The sequence below is a fragment of the Elgaria multicarinata genome, chromosome 2 (genome assembly GCF_023053635.1).
Source record: "Elgaria multicarinata webbii isolate HBS135686 ecotype San Diego chromosome 2, rElgMul1.1.pri, whole genome shotgun sequence".
Taxonomy (NCBI): domain Eukaryota; kingdom Metazoa; phylum Chordata; class Lepidosauria; order Squamata; family Anguidae; genus Elgaria; species Elgaria multicarinata.
The window spans coordinates 48,874,508-48,891,493 of NC_086172.1; the positions used below are offsets into that span (position 1 = coordinate 48,874,508).

A 16,986-nucleotide genomic window follows, 5' to 3' on the forward strand; every position below is an offset into this window, starting at 1 on the left:
TTTTCTAATACAAGCAACTAGCAGAAATGAAAACATGCATGCTAGAAGCCCTGATCTTGTAAACCTTTCTGCTAGCCACTATGAGATTGTTTGCTTCCTCTCTGCCTCTTGTATGAATCCCACACACTGCGGAGGGTATATGGGGACATCATGCTGGCCTGTCTCCTCCACCTCCCTGTGTTGATGGAGAAGATCTGGAGAAAGGCTATAAATATGTTCAGCTGAGCAGAGTTACTGCCATCTGCATGATCAAGATCCCTGCATAATACTCAGGATTCCCAATCATGTAAAGGACTGTTACCAAATTCAGACATACAGGGAGGTTGGGGGGGGAGGGGGCATGGCTGGCACAAGTGTCCCCAGGTCCCCTCCAGGTTTCATTTCCTATTGCCTAAATAGGGGTGTCTCAAAGCTAATGGAAGGTGAGTCAAGGAGAACACTGGCAAGGGAGAATTTGCTGCAGGAAAGTGGTGCTTAACACTTCCCCTGTCTGCTGATTCTCCCCAATAAATACTGCTTCCCAGTTTTTAAAGCCCATTTCCGCCAAATGGGCCCTGATATTATTATTTATTATCATCATTTATATACTGCCTTATTTGCAATATATAAGACAGTGCACAGCAATTTAAAACAACAAAACATTAAAATGTTATTTATTTATTTATTTATTATTACCTTTTTATACTGCCCAATAGCCAAGGCTCTCTGGACAGTTCACAATTAAAACAATAACATACAACAAGTCAGAATAGATCTAAAACTTTAGAAGTTAAAAATGCCATATAAAATCAAAGTAAGTTACAGTCCAGGGTAAGCCTGTGTGAAAAGATGTGTTTTCAGTAGGCATCTAAAGGATGTTACATTTTCTGCCTCCCGAACCGCATGAAGGTGGTTGTAGTGGCACCCAGCCTCTAGCAGAATTTTCCAGAGGGTGGGTGCCACTACAGAGAAGGTCCACTGTCGGGGTTCTTCATGGCAACATTTCATTAGTTTAGGAATGACCAGCAAGATTTCCTCTGAAGATCTTAAATGTCGTCTGGGTGTATAAAAGGGAAGGCAGTCTGCTAAGTATTCTGGTCCCAAGTTGTTTAGGACTTTATAGGATAATAACATAACCTTGTACATGGCTTGGTAGCTAACAGGCAGCCAGTGCTGTTCTTTTAGCACAGGCTTTTTATGAGCCAAGGAAAAAAAACTTTTAAAACAGTAAAACATAATATTAAAAGGTTAGATTTAAAAGTCGTGTCTTCACACCCTTTCTAAAAGATGAGAGTGGGGGTTAATTGCAGTCCTTGAGGGAACTCATTCCAGGGTTTAGGGGCAAAACAGGAGAAAGCCCTATCATGCATTCCCAACATGCAGGTAATGGTGCCAGTGGAAAGAAAGCAGAATTATTTGCATGGGAGAATGAGCAGATACAGGAAGAAATGAGCAACCCTCCTCCCACCCACGATTTAAACCATAGAAATGCCAGCCCCCCCCCCCCCTTATTCACGTTACCTTGATAAACACTGGTGTTGGAACATGTGTTTGGTCAAGGAAGACTGACTGATTGATTGATTGATTGAAAGTATTTCTATACCCCTTTTCTGAAACCAACTAAAATGAAATAAAACAGCAATCAGATAAAAACAAAGTAAAACAATAAAAGCAACATTGAGAACTATGACAACAATTTAAAAAGCCAAGTTAAAAAGATGCATCTTGATCCTCTTCTTGACCTGAACACAGAAAAAGTGGGAACCACTCACAACTCCAAAGGAACCGTTTTCCAGAATTTAGGAGCAACACCAGGTGTACAAGTGGGCCTCTGCAAGCAGGGGCATTTTCAGAAGGGCATTTCCTGCTGTTCTTAGTAACTGAGCAGGTTCATACTGAAAGAAGGGATCCTTCAGATAAGCAGGCCCAGAGCCGTTTAAAGCTTTAAAGGTTAAACGCAACACTTTCAATTGAGCCTGGAAAACAATTGGCATACAGTGCAGATCTTTCCATATTGGGGTGATGTGATCACAATGTTTAACAATGTGCAATGGTTAGCAGCTTAGCTGCCTCAATTTTCACCAGCTGAAGCTTCCAGATGCTCTTCAAGGGTAGCACCACATAGAGCACATTGCAATAATTTAACCAAGGCACAGATAACTGTTGCCAGATCATACTGACTCAGGTAGTTTAGAACAATCTATAGGAGTTTGATTCCAACATTCAGTCCAATGAACGCAGCATTCATTTTTGTAGATTTCAGCCTACTTGAAATACCAGAAAAGAAGGGCGTAATTTATGATTTAGTAGTATTTTAGAATTGAAGGTTCTACGTGATGCAAATTTTAAATAACCATAACTTCGATTAGTATGGCTATCAAAGTATATTTCATCCAACACAAAAGTTGATTATTATGAAGGAAGGTTGGTTTGTTTATATATATTTTTTGACATTTGTTTCAAAGGACACAGCTTGTTAATGATATATAAAGCAATCCTATGGTCCCAGTAGGTCATTCCAGAGACCATAGGATTCTGCTATGACCTTGAAAGGGGAACTCTGGTATCCAATCCTCCCACCACTGCCATGGAAAGAAATGCACCAGCAGCTTTCTCAGGTTGCAAAAGTGGTGGAGAGGTCCAAAAGAGGGTGTGCCAACAGAGGGGGAGGAGAGGGGTCAGATATGAGGAATCCTAGGATCTCCCCAGCCTCAGCTGCAGCCCCCTCAGCACACCCGCTCTCATCCAGTCCATTATTGCTGTCGGACAACAGTTTAGCACTGAAACAGCTTCCTTGGCATCAGGTGGATGTAAACATATCTACTATTTAATTCAAGGGGGCTTATTTCCAAGTAAGCAGGCATAGAATTCCACTGTTATGGTAAATAAATAAATATAGTTTGAGAACTTCAGATGGTAAGAAATCAGCATAGAAAATGTTGTGGTTAATCAGTTGTTTCACCATAGAATTCTACACATGTTTACTAGGGATTAAGCCCTATTGAACTCAGTGAAATTTGCTGCTGAAAAAAAATGCTTAGTACTGCATTGCAATTAAGTTTATATAATTTGACAAACTAGCTGTAATGGAGATGAATTGAGACATTTAGTGTTTGGGTTTGGCCAGAACGATAAAATAAATCACTAGGAATTAACCCTTTTTTTGGTAATTAAGCAACACTACAGAACTGATAATGCTGGAAAATGAAACCGAAATTTTAAAAAACTGCTTTAATCCCAAGAATTATAAAAATTGAACTTTCATTCCATTTAATGGCTCTTTCATCACCACTGCTTTCAAGCATTTATTAATACGCTTGAAAGTTGTAATTCTTGATATATAGAGAGAGCAGATGATGAACTGCTGCTGCTGCTGTGCAACCTCCATTTATTCTGATGACTCTTACATAGAACTGCAATAAATGGGAGCTTTCAGCAACAATTCTAGATCTTTGGCAAGTGGTTTCCATAAGGTATGTACTTTCTACCAAAAGAAAAGTTATACATCTGAAGCATTCTGGTCAACCTCAAGTAACAATCCTTCAAGCTTTTACTTTTACTTTAAATAGGGTGACCATATGAAAAGGAGGACAGGGCTCCTGTATCTTTAACAGAAATGTAGGAAAGGGAATTTCAGCAGGTGTCAATTGAAGAGGGTGAAATTCCCTCTTCATCACAACAGTTAAAGCTGCAGAAGCCCTGCCCTCTTTTGTATCTGGCCACTCTACTATAGCTAGTGTAGCTTTAACTGTTGTGATGAAGAAGGAATTTCACTCACTTCAATTGACACCTGCTGAAATTCCCTTTCCTATATTACTGTTAAAGATACAGGAGCCCAGTCCTCCTTTTCATATGGTCACCCAACTTTAAATGAACAAACTCTGAAAAAATCATGCCTATAATGTCCTTTAAAATCTAATCACTAATTACTCATAGCTGAATTTATACAGTACTTTAGCCATTAAATTTCACTGAAGTACAAAATACATGTGTTGTGATGTCAAGGAAGATAACTGCAGGAAATAAGTTACTTTTCATGTATTTATGAGTTGTATACAATTAACAGTTTGGAGTCCATCTTTGGTTCAATACAAAATTTATGCATGCCTCCCACTATAAAATAGAAAAACCCCTCAATACAGCCTCTAATCTTTGCTCACTGAAGACCAATTAAATAGGTGAAACTTTCCCCCATTACTTTATCCCTGTGTCATGGAAAGCTTCACCTATTTAATTTCTGTGTATGCAGCTGCTGTAAATCAAAAGAGCAGGTTTGGAAAAATAGTTGTGAACCTTAAGAAAACTTGTATCTTCTCATTGCAATTGTTTCTTCGGTGCCCTGCAGTTCTGAAGTAGATTTCAGAAACAGTAGGTCATTGAACAAGAATACATTTCACTTTGTAAAGAAAACGTTTTTTATATAATTCAGCATGCATGATGCAACTTGATTTTTATGGATCCTTTGACTTTATAGTACAATTTTCAGCAGTAACATACAGTTGGTGAATTAAATGTATAAGAAGTAGTCATGATTGCTTTTCAAACCATCATCTACTTACAGTATGTAATGATAGTACTACAATTTAGAAGTGTTCAGGCCTCACCTACACTATTCATTTTAACAAACACTTTGCCTGGATGATAGTTTAGAATGGATAGTCAGTTCAGACATAATGCCAAGCCATGGTTTTCCTGACAGAATCCATGGTTTGAGCTTCTAGGCTTATTTTATTTTCTATCTGCTCAGCACTCAGCTTCCTTTGTTCACTCAATCTACATGATGTGGCAGCTTCTTTATAGCCTATAGTTGTGTGGGATTATTTTAAGGGATGATTAGAAAATCCAAATATATTTGTTATATACATTGTACTTAAAAGAACTACATACACAACCTACATGATTCACCCTCACTATTGCTACCCAGACAGCTCCTTTTTGCAGCTGCTCTTTCCCTTCCTCTGGTAAGGTTTATCCCTCCCCACAAACGGTTTATCCCTCCCCAAGAACGAAGCAGGGTCATGCCTGTTTCTAAAATCAGATATAACTGTTACTCATCAGCCAACCAGCCTGCTCATTAACACGTTATTCTTCCTGATAGGTACAAGGTTAATTCTACTGTGCTATACTGCACAAATATCTTTGTGTTCCAGGTTACTGTTTGGTTTCTTTTTAATAGTAGCCCCTCATGGCACATGGTGTACCACTTTTAAAACCACAAGGAAGATTCAAAAGGAGCTGTGATCCAGTAAACGAAGGTCTGCTTTTTAAACAAAGACACTCTGAAATTGCCACTTTGGTAAACCAAAGTAGCTTTCTGGGATTATGGCCATGGTTAATTAAATATTAGTTTCCCCTGGAGAAATGGAATGACGACTTACTATTTTTCTTAATCTTTCAAAAGCAATATAAGGGAAAAGAGTCAGTAAATGAGGAATAACTTTGAGCTCAGTATTTCCCTATCCACAAATGGATTTGGATTTCAGAGCATAGGTGTATAATTATACTATTCTTACTGCGTGCTGATTAGTTTCATCTGCTTATCTTTTTACAACCACTAAATCTATAGCATATCTTTCATAGTAGTTACACTTTAAGACTGCCTATAGGAAACATGAGTTCAGACACATTTCTGGCATACTAAAGGAATTAATAAGAAAAATTCAACACTGCAGCTTGTTGAGAAGCAATTTAAGGATCTGTTAGTCCAAACCTTTTGAAATCCTTTGCCTACTTTTATACGCAAAGGCAAAGTGTTATGTCCTCAACTGAAACTATTCCATTCCCCCACCCCCGTTTAACTACCTAATGCTCTTTCAGAACCAAGTATCCCATTATTATTATTATTATTTATTTATTTATATAGCACCATCAATGTACATGGTGCTGTACAGATTACACAGTAAATAGCAAGACCCTGCCGCATAGGCTTACAATCTAATAAAGTTGTAGTAAACAATAAGGAGGGAAAGAGAATGCAAACAGGCACAGGGAAGTGTAAACAGGCACCGGGTAGGGTGAGGCTAACAGTATAGAGTCAGAACAAACTCAACATTTAAAAGCTATAGGGAAAATACATCCCAGAATGTATATCTACAGACAAGACAAATATATTTTAACAAAGGAAAGCTTTTTTATTTATTTGGATTGAATTTGGAGGAAGAAAGCCCAAGTGAGTGATATGTACTATAGCTTGATGCTACTGCACAAAATGATGGATAGTAGAGCTAATTAGGATTCTTAAATATAACCTTTAGAAGGTTTTTTGCAATTCATTGAGCCATGGGCTTTCAATAAATAATGCATTTAATATACATTCACTCTTTGTTCATTGTGCGGAAAAGATGCTTTTTGTTTATCTCTCTAAATATTTTTTTTCTTATTTGCTCACTAGGAATGGGTTTGTAAATGGGGTTTACCTTATTTATTTATTTATTTATTTATTTATTTTAAAGATCTATATCTAGCCTTTCAGGCTACAAATCCTTTGAAGACAGTTTTCAAGTAACAGATACACATTAGCAAAATCATAATAAAAATATGAAAATGTAACTATTCATCAGGAGACTTCCCATAAGGTAGTTGGTAGTGGGGTGCGGGGTTGGTGGGTGGGCAGGGAGAAACAGACCAGCATGAACAGGCTCTGATGTGACCTTTGCCTACCTTCCTGCCCTTCTCTTGGAATTCTTCCCACAGGGCAGTTGGTGGTAGTTGGACCTGTGGGGAAAGTCTAGCAACAATTCAGTGCAGCTTACTTCTGAGCAGACATGTATAGGATTGCACTATTAGTCATTATTCATGTTTACTTGCTCCCCCAAAGCTATCTAAGGAAATCAGGATTAATCAAGAATAGTGGTTTCTGTAACACTTCCTTCCTCTTCCAAATACTTTTTCTTCCATTGCTGTGGTTTCTGAAATACTGTATGCTATTATTTCTCATATTTTCCATAGATTCTTTTCCCTTTGTTGCTTCGTTCAAATACTTTCAGTTCTCACTTAAAGTAACATCTGCAAGGCAAGGTCATCATTTTAATTTCATCCTCTTCCATAAAATCTATTCTTGCTTTCATCATTTAAGGAGACATTTATGTGCTAAAACCAAATTATTTGCTGATTCCATCACTGGCATTTTTAGGGGATATCTAGTACCCTGCATGCTGAATACTTACTAATCTATTCACAAGTTTCACATTTCCATCTTCCATGGTAGACTCTTGATAAATGGCATACTTTTACTAAAATAAACATGCATTACCTCTGAGCTTTTACTAGCAAATAGAAGCTAGCTTAATAGATACCAGTTGTTCTAAAGGCAAATGATTTAACCAGCAAAATGCTTGCCTGTTAAGATGTTTTCACCTACTATATAGCAACTTAATCCTATTTGAGTAGGGCTTTACACAGAAGTCCCACACATTTCGACAAACCCTAATCCTAGGTGTGTGCATAAGATTGATACAATCTAGTCAAATTTAGTTAACAGTAAATCCTACTGAACACAGTGGAACATTAATAGGAATGGGCTGTATGTAATGGATTGCCTTGACAACTTTGTTTCTCTGTGTGTTTTAAAAAATGTACAAAAGTAAAATTACACTGAAGAAAACCTTAATTTTATCCACCTCCTTTAAACTGATCCATATGCCAAAATATCACTTCAGTTACCACTGTAATTTCTGAACAGTTTTAACAGATCCACAGTTCAACTTAGGAAAATAATTGAAGGTAATTGATGGAACCAGTTGATGGTAAAAGTTGGTGGCTATAGTACTTTCACAAGAAAAACATCAAGACTAACATGGAATTTTTATGCTTAATGTTTTCCATATTCTTCCTCTATATCTATTATTTGGTGTATACATCTAACTATATACATTTCCCAGACATACTAACTTCAGTGTGGGCACCCTAACTCCAGAATGCCCTCTCCAAAGAGGCTTGACTTGCACATACACTTTAGTTTCCATCTCAGGTTAAGACCTTTCTATTTCCCCAGGCATTTTAGATTCTGTTTGGGGTTTTTTATTTATATATTTATTATTTTATTACATTTATATCCTGCCTTTTTTCCTTCAAGGAATTCAAGGCAGTGTACATAATCCTCCTCCTTCTCTCCATTTTATCCTCACAACAACCCTGTGAGGTAGGTTGGGCTGAGAGACTGTGACTGGCCCAAAGTCACTCAGTGAGCTTTCATGGCCGAGTAGGAACTAGAACCCAGATCTCCCGACTCTGAGTCCAACACTCTAGCCACTACACCACACTGGCTCACTTTTTATGCCTTTTGCCTTTATATATATATTGTTTAATTATGTTGTATTATGACTTTTTTGTTTTATTATATTATATTTACATGTTTGTGTGAATAGCTTTTGTACACCACCCTGGAATCCTGTGAATGAAGGACTATTACAAAATATTTGAAGTAAAATAAAAGATAAAGTAGGCTGCAATAATATAGTCCCAGGTAACTATGGAACTCAGTGAGCATTGATTTTGGGTATATATGCATAGGATTGCATTGTAAAAAAAAGTGTTTTCTTTACTGCAAACTTTCAGAGGCAGGTCTTGCTGAAATGTGGATTTCTTAAACCCCAGAATTCATACCTTCTAAGTAATAGCATCCTGTGACACAAAGGGGAGAGTTCCTCCTTTCAGACTACTCTTTTCAGAATTTACCATAATCCTTTAATGCCTGTAATTGGGTCTAGGTACCACAGTGACTTGAGCTTTAAAAAATACCTAGAGCTGCATAGAGAATGCTTGTGTTTTTCCAAATTCTAATTACAGCATAGAGGGGCAAAAACCTAGAACAGCTACATTTCTTTGGGATCCTTTTATCTTTGTAAACAAAAGAATTCCATTCTATGGTTTTCTTTACATTTCTGTATCATATTATAGGTAGACTAATATGGACGAATCATGTCTAATAGTAATTAGACAGCAACAAGCTTGCACTTAATCTTAGAGATGTGTAACCTACAATATCAGATGGAGCAGCTGCATGTGCTAGCACTATCATTATAAAACGTGTGGGATAAAGAATCAAAGCCAGTTTCAGTTTTAATCCTTTTGTAACACCATCCTACCAAACATTAGACAGGTAAAGGTTATACTGACGTTGACCCAAATTACTTTTAAAACAGCATGCAGTTTTATTCATTTTGAAGACTTTGTCATTGTAATTCCATCCCACCATTGTTTTTTTTATTTTTGTGCTAAGAAAACGCTATATAAACTATCACACCTGTTGATGGTAAAGGCTACTCAGGGTAGTGTTTGTCTGGGAGCATGGTCTGACTTGCCCATACAACAGAATAATTGTGGCACTTAGATCATATATTTCTGGTGCAGTACTACTTAGCATTGAGCAACTAAACATATTTAGCTTTCCCTCACAGGAAATTAAGGGATCTACTTAGTCCTACTTAGAGTAGACCATTGAAATTAATGGGACCGAAGTTAGATGAACATTGGATACATGTTTTGTTTGCAAACAGTACTGCCATTGTTATTATTATTATTATTATTATTATTACTTATTTATATAGCACCATCAGTGTACATGGTGCTGTACAGAGTAAAACAGTAAATAGCAAGACCCTGCCGCATAGGCTTACAATCTAATAAAATCATAGTAAAACAATAAGGAGGGGAAGAGAATGCAAACAGATACAGGGTAGGGTAAGCAGGCACAGGGTAGGGTAAAACTAACAGTAGAAAGTAACAGTAGAAGTCTGCACAACATCAAGTTTTAAAAGCTTTAGGAAAAAGAAAAGTTTTTAGTTGAGCTTTAAAAACTGCGGTTGAACTTGTAGTTCTCAAATGTTCTGGAAGAGCGTTCCAGGCGTAAGGGGCAGCAGAAGAGAATTAATTTAAAACATATCTATAGTAAAGTTCCATATTTAGGAGTTCCTCATTGTGATGTGTTTCATTTGCACAGATTGCAGATCAGCGAGTTAGACAGAAATAAAGCATCTAGGTACTAACCTTTGACTCTTCATTGTGCAGAGTAACTCTCGGTTAAGCAAGCTGACTGTTCCCAAGATGCCAGGCCCTGAAGTTGGCATAATTGTTCAGTTGTGCAATATTGCAGAGCAGCGGTACATGAGATACGCATAGATCTATCAGCTCATTTTTCTAGGGGTCTTTGAAAAGCAATGAGTACTCCTGTGCACAGTTACTTGAAAGTAAGTCCCACTGTACACAGTGACCCTGTTCAGACAACACACTAAGCCATGGTGGTTAAGCATTTTGAGCTAAACCTTATGGCTCAGCATGTTGTGTGAACCATGACTTAGCATGTTGTGTGTGAACCATTCCTAACCATGGTGGCTACATAACCATGCTTTAAGCACGCTCACTAACTATTTGCTGCAAAAGGGTTAGCAGCATAACTATGGCTTAGCGTGTTGCCTGAACTTCTCAGCAAATATGCATAGGGCCAGTTGGCAGAGATGTAGTTTTGACTGTTGGAAGTTGGTAGGCTTTTATCCTTCAATTTCAACATAACCATTATTCCTTCTTAAATTACTATGCTCGAAGGATTTTCTTTAGGGTGACTATGATGAAACTCTGGAAATAGAATCAATTATTTATTTTTCTATCCTGTCTTTTCACCAAAAAAAGGTGGCTACCAAGATTAACAAAATTAATTAAAAATTAAAAACCACAATAAAAGAAACAGCACCAATCAATTAAAACAGCTTCAGCAGCAGATCAACTTACATGCTAGAGGCCTGCCTGAATAGAAATATCTTTGCCTGTAGGCAAAGGACAACAGAGAAGAAGCTAAGCTAACAAAAATTCCAGACCCCAGGAGCAGCCACCAAGAAGGCCCTCCTTCACATCCACACCAAATGTGCCTATCATTGCAGTGGTACCAAGCGAAGGGCCTCCCTAGTAGGACAGCCTGGTCCCAAACCATCTACAGCTTTATAGATAATAATCAGCACTTTGAATTGTGCCTACAGACCAGTAGGCCAGTGAAGCTGTTGTAACAAAGCAGTCATGTGCTCTCTGGAACCATCCTCAGTCAAAAGTCTGGGCACAGCATTCTGGGCCAGCTGAATTATTTCCAATAAATGCAATCTTGCTCTGCATCTTCTAAGTCTAGACTTCCACCCGTCACAGCCATTAGTTATCCATGTCCCCAGAACAGAAGAAAAGAACGCAGGCTACAATCTGTGGACCTTTTCCTCAGCAGTAATTTCCAGAGTAATCTTATTCACATTAGTGGTTGCCTGTGCTCCAGGCACCTAGTTTTGTAGCCATTACAAACATTCACTTACATATTACTGTCTATACTTTGCTTTTTTAGGGGAAAGGTATATAGAAATGTTAAAGCATCCTGCTTCCAACTTTAATTCTAGGCTAGATTACTCAATAGCCTTTCCTGCCACATAATGCACTATATGTAACAAAATGTCCAGCATGGCAGCATAAACAATAAAGCAAAGTAAAATCTGTATTTTATATTTCAATTGATATATTTATTCATCTTGCTTTGTTGGATTGACTGTCAGCTGCTTGAGCCTGCAGAGGGACTATATACCTAAATCAGTTTTTAAAAATATATTAAATGGTCGAGTAGTTATAGTAGGAACCTATTTATTTGATGAAGAGCGGGGTCTGGCGCTTTCATAGCAGTTTCGCAATTCCTGTCTGCCTGTGTGTAGGGATCATATTACTGGAGATCACAAGGCTTTGGCATAAGGTCTGGAGTTCTGTCAAGAGGTGGAGTTTTTTATTTATTTTTTATGCAGGCTCATTCACTCCCCTGCCACTAGGGTAGTTTGCAGTCTGTACGTTTGGGTGGGGAAGAAACAGAGGCGGGTTTTTAGATTTGGGCCTTGATGAGGCACTACTCCAGAAGTTCATTTGAAATTCTCGAGTGACTGGAGTAAAGTATTCGTGCCGGTAGGGAATAGCTCCTTCAATAAGATGAACGGGTTATTGGGCCTGTTTAAAGCTGGCTTTGTCCTGGAAATGCCAAGCGTACTGGAAGCGTGAACTCCCCATTTCTCCAGCCTAAGTGTGAGGAAATGTTCAGGGAAGAATCGGTGGGGAGACTGCGTCCAGAGACGCAGTTTTCCCTCTACACGGCGAAGCACAGTCATAAACGGAGAAAACGAAATTGCTGCACCCCCTTCCGCCCCGAACTTCACCGTTGTCTGGAGTTGGGTGGTTTTCTCCTCTCATATATTCCTACTCCAGCTCCTTTCTAGAGTATTACAGCCCGAAGGGTTGCAGTCCCTTTGCTGACCCCTTCTTTGTTTCAGAAGAAACGGGCGAGGTTTTTTTTTTGGGGGGGGGGAGACTTCTCGCCTAAATACAACACACACACACCGTGGCTCGTTTTTCTCTTCCCGTCCGCCGATTTGGCCCGACGCGCAAAGCGCATTGCCGCCGCTGGCGCGCACCGACAAACCGAGTGAGAGCGCGCCGACTGACTGGCTGCCCCGAGGAATGCGCGGTATGCAGGAGGCAGGAGCAACCATTCGACGGGGCGGAGAGGGGGGAAGGGAGCGGCCGACGGCTGCTGCAGACGCAGAACCCCGCGCACTTTGGGGAGCAGCCCGCGCCCCGGGGTGAAAAGGCAAGCGGCGCCAAGTGCCCAAGATTCCTGTGTCGCCACTGCAGCTTGGAGGCGGTGCGGTGCTTCCACTGGGCTGTTCCCTCCCCCACCTCCGCCTCCTCTCGGTTGCGCGCTCTCTGTTTCTCGCTCTCTCTGGGCGGTGGTTGAGGCCGCTAGGAGGTGGGATCCAGTCTGCCGCTGTGGAAATCGCCACTGTCGCGCGGAGCAGGAGTATAGAGATCAATGAAGTGACTTTTACGGCAGGTTGGGTGGCTGGCTCTATCGGTCCGGTTTGGCTTTGCTGTTGCCCGTGATTTCGGGAGAGGGGAGGAGGTCGACGACGACAGGGCGCGTTGCATGAGAGACTCAGCCAAGGGAGAGGGGGGTGGAGGCGGAGGAGGCGTCGAGCCAGCCAGCGGCAGAAGAAGAGGAGCCCAGTCCCAGCAGCCGGGGAGGGAGAGGCGCTTCCCAGTGGTCGCCTCCCTCAATCGCGCGCCAGCCAAGTTGCCTCAAAAGTTGCTTCCCGTCCGGAGGGGAAGCTCAGGCTTAGGCTGGGCAATGATTTTCCCCAACAGCAGCAGTAACTCTGCGGGCGGCAGCAGGACTCCTTATAGGAAACAGGTAAAAAGTGTGTGCGGAGGGGGGGGAGATTTCAACTTGCCATGTTGGGGGGGTGGATATGGGAGTGGGGAGAGGTGGGGGGAGGGCTTGGCGAGAGGAAGAGGGGTGGGAACTTGCCGTAGTTCTGACTTGCTCTTGAAGATCCTGTGAACGAAACCTCTCTTCTCCCCCCCACCCCTTTACAGATAACAATCCCATTTTCTTCCTTTCCTCTTCCTTTTACTTTTACTCTTAAAGTTATGTCACGTTTGATCGCCTGTTTTTTTAAAAATACGACAAGATTTAAGCAATTAGGACATCTTTGCCTCGTTGTAACAGGCAGGAGATCCTAGCAACTCTAGCACCCGCACGGGGTGCAACGAATTTGTCTATCTGCAGCCCTGGCCAATTCTCAATCAGGCTTTTTTGAACACCCCCCACCCCGCGCAGCAAGTGTCCCCCTCGCCCCACCCCGCGTTCTGTTCTCTCTTAAAGAATTACTAGAGTCTGCGACGACATGAATTGGAAATCGAAACTTTAAAGCCGACAGTTTCCGTTTTAATCGAAGCAGCCAGGAGGGAGTGGGAACCCCAAAGCAAACAGAAAAACACATCTCGTGCTTACACACACAAGCTGAAAATTTGTATTGTCACGGAGTTTGATGTATCATGGAATAACACTGTGTTATCCCAATTAATTTGGGATAAGACAAGCTTTTTGCTTCAGTAATAAAAGAAAAATCCACGGAAGTGTGCAATTGATGTTCTTTCCCCTCTATATTCTGCATGGGAGAGTGGTTAAAATGTGTTGAGGGGGTAATTTACACAAAATCTCCGTAGCTTTGTTTCCCCTTCCTTTCTTCTCTTAGTCTCAAGATGCAAGATAATTTCAAATAAATACCACGGCTCTGTCTCAGTCTGACATGTTGATTTAATTGTGACCTAAGCAGGGACATTCTAGTAGGCCAAGCTCCTAGTATGGTTTTACCAACATCCTGTTCTAAAAAGGAGAGAATAGTTGGAGAGAGGATATGTAGCCATCTTCTAAACTCCCTGTTGTTCATTACTTAGCAGTTAACTTTCATTCGATTTTTTCCTTTGCTCCTCTCCACAAAATTATTTTTGCTTGTGTGTATATTTATTCAAACACATATATGTATACACATCCACACTTTCTCTGTTATGGGTGATCATCAGCAAGAAATGTGGCTTGGGGGACATACCTGGTGTGCAGTTGGACCTTTTGTCTGCCACTTGAAGGGAGTGAATCAGTGATTGTGATGTCTTCAGTGAGATAACAGTGTAAATAGTCAAAGCTTATAGTATGATGCTTGTAGTATTACAGGCATAGTAGAATCCTCCTTTGTTTCAGATTCACTGTGGTTAAATAAGGAAATAGCTATTGATGATGCACAATGCATACTTCTACTAAGAATTTAATGGAGCATTGATTTCATCTTCCAAGCTTTCTCTTCTTTTGATAGTGTTTGCAGATATTAGGCATTTCATGAAGCATTTTTAATCATGAACAAGCAAAACCTATTTTAATTGAAATTTAACTAACTTATTTTAACCAATATTTGGCAAGGATCAACTTTAGGTTTTTACTAAAGCCCTCCTCCATTCTTAAGAGAATTATCCCATGTGGATGATACAGTAAGGATAATATTATTTCAGCACCACATTCTGCAAATAGTATGTGAACAAATACTTGGAAGTGTTGAAGTCTGAAAAGCTAGTTAATTAAGCCAGGCACTTTTTAGAGTCTTGTGTGTTCATTGATTTGTCAGTGGCACCATGGGGTGTTAGTGATGAAAGGGGGGGATCACAGAAGGTGACCCTTTTACTGGGAGAGCTGTATGTTTTGCATGCGGATGTGAGTCGGCCTGCTGGTCTGGAACACACCGATAAGATGCTCTTCTTTTCACAGTGCACTCCTTGAATTCAAAGAGCTAAAAGGGCTGACTGAATCAGAAAAACAAACAGACTTCTCTTTCAATGGGGAGAGTGAAAAAAATGAATGTGTGGTCATTATGTGGTCCTAAGACCAAGGGTACCAAAGGCTCCTTTTATTGGCATCAAGCCATTCTTTGGTGAAACACTTCCCACACAGGGGGTTGAGGCAGGCTGAGTGTGCCTGCGTTCTAGCCTGTATAAGCTCCTGTTGATTTTAATTGGGGCAAACTGTGGCCCCTGATCACTCAAAAGTGCTTTTTATGATCTTATTTTTGTTGAAGTCTGTATCAATCCACATGATTAAAAATTAAGCGAAGTTGATGTGGTAGAGCCAATAGCAAATAGCATGCCAGTACAAGATTCCTGCTAATTCTTTTAGAAAATAGGAATGGTCTGTATATCATTTTTCAACAGGTGTATATTTCTCAAGTTTGTTTACTAGAGTGATTTAAGTTTTAAAAAAATAAATTGAAATATGCATTAAAATGAAATATCCACATTCTTGCCATACTTTTTAAGCAAATAAAATTTAAGGGTGGTTTATTTTTCCATGAAGCTCTCTTTTATATTTTATAAATACAATAACAGAGTCAACGCAACATAAACAAAGCAGATATTGCCTTATCTTTCCAAAACATAGTAAACAAAGTATGTGTCAAAATCTATGGAATTATTTTCAATGCAATTTTTAGCATACTTTACAGTGCAATTCTATCCATGTCTACTCAGAATTAAGTCCTGATGAGTTCGATGGGGCTTACTCCCAGGAAGTGTGTAGAAGATTGAAGGATAATGAGATGTCCTAGGAAAATAGGTTGTCCTTGGTGTGTACATTGTCCCAAGTTGCCAGGTTGTAGAGGATGACAATTTGGGACAATGTACATGCCAAAGGAAAGATACATTTTATCAGATTTAGTAGAAATAAATTGCATGGTAATTTCAAACTTTGAAAAATTGCCTATGTGTCTTCCACATGTGCATGAACATATTGGCACTTAAAGAACCTGTTCATGTTACGAAGGAATGTGTAATTACAATACTTTGAATAAGTACCTGCTGTGCTTCTTTTTGTTTCTCGTTAGTCATAGGAGCCAGTCAGATACCTCTTTTTTTCTGGTCAGAAAGAGATAGGTGGTGCCTATTCTTTTCCTGTGCTCTAGAGTGTTGTGGTAAGCAGTGAATACTGATCTCTGAAATCATATGTTAAACAGGATTTTCCTGCATCATGGAGAGAATGGAGCATGCTAAAGTACTTCTCTTGAACTCAGGTCAGACATTCTTTAAAAGCTGCTGAAGCCAGGGGGTAGCTCAATGACTGATACAGGTCAATGTAATGCAGTTGACATCTGTACATATTCTGCTTTGTCTAGTTATCTGTTTAGAGTTAAATTGTAATCATCCAAGCAATAGTAGCAATGTCTCTCAAAATTCTTGATGTTTTCCAGTAGATAATACTGCAAATCAAAATGGCATTTTACCAACAAAAAATGCTGCATTGGAGCACTAACTCTTTTCCAAAGAAGCTTTTTTTATTGAATGATTTTAGAAATTCCGTCTCTCTGTGTGTAAATCAGAATTGTATTTTTGAGACTCTCAGTGGAAATGTACAGAGAATAAAGGTGTTTTCACAAGTGATGCAAATAATGTTTTTTAGCCTTCAGTTTTGACTTGCATGAATGTTAGTGTGAGACAGAGCAGTTTTTCAAAAGTAGATTTACGTTTGACTTGCATATTGGAAAAATACAAAAATGGATTTATGTTTTTCTTTTAAAAGCAAGGTATGTTGGTTCATTCTGTGGACTTGTGTATCTAGAGCTGACTGGGGATTTTTAAGTCATTGTAGGCATTGAGGTTCCATTCATCTCAATTTCTTTAAAT

At 39.6% G+C, this 16,986-nt stretch overlaps 1 protein-coding gene across 4 annotated transcripts in view; it reads left to right on the forward strand.

Annotated features, from left to right (window-relative positions):
- The window catches only part of RBMS1 (RNA binding motif single stranded interacting protein 1), a 163,184-nt gene that overhangs the window by 44,077 nt on the left and 102,121 nt on the right, over positions 1–16,986 (forward strand). For 2 of the 4 annotated variants that reach the window (XM_063116479.1, XM_063116480.1), the window contains exon 1: positions 12,700–13,174. The exons of the other annotated variants lie outside the window; for them this stretch is intronic. In XM_063116479.1, coding sequence (XP_062972549.1) covers positions 12,911–13,174 — 264 coding nt within the window. In that variant the 5' untranslated portion in view covers positions 12,700–12,910. Of the gene's footprint in view, positions 1–12,699; positions 13,175–16,986 lie in introns of those variants that run through there. 4 annotated transcript variants of the gene reach the window in all.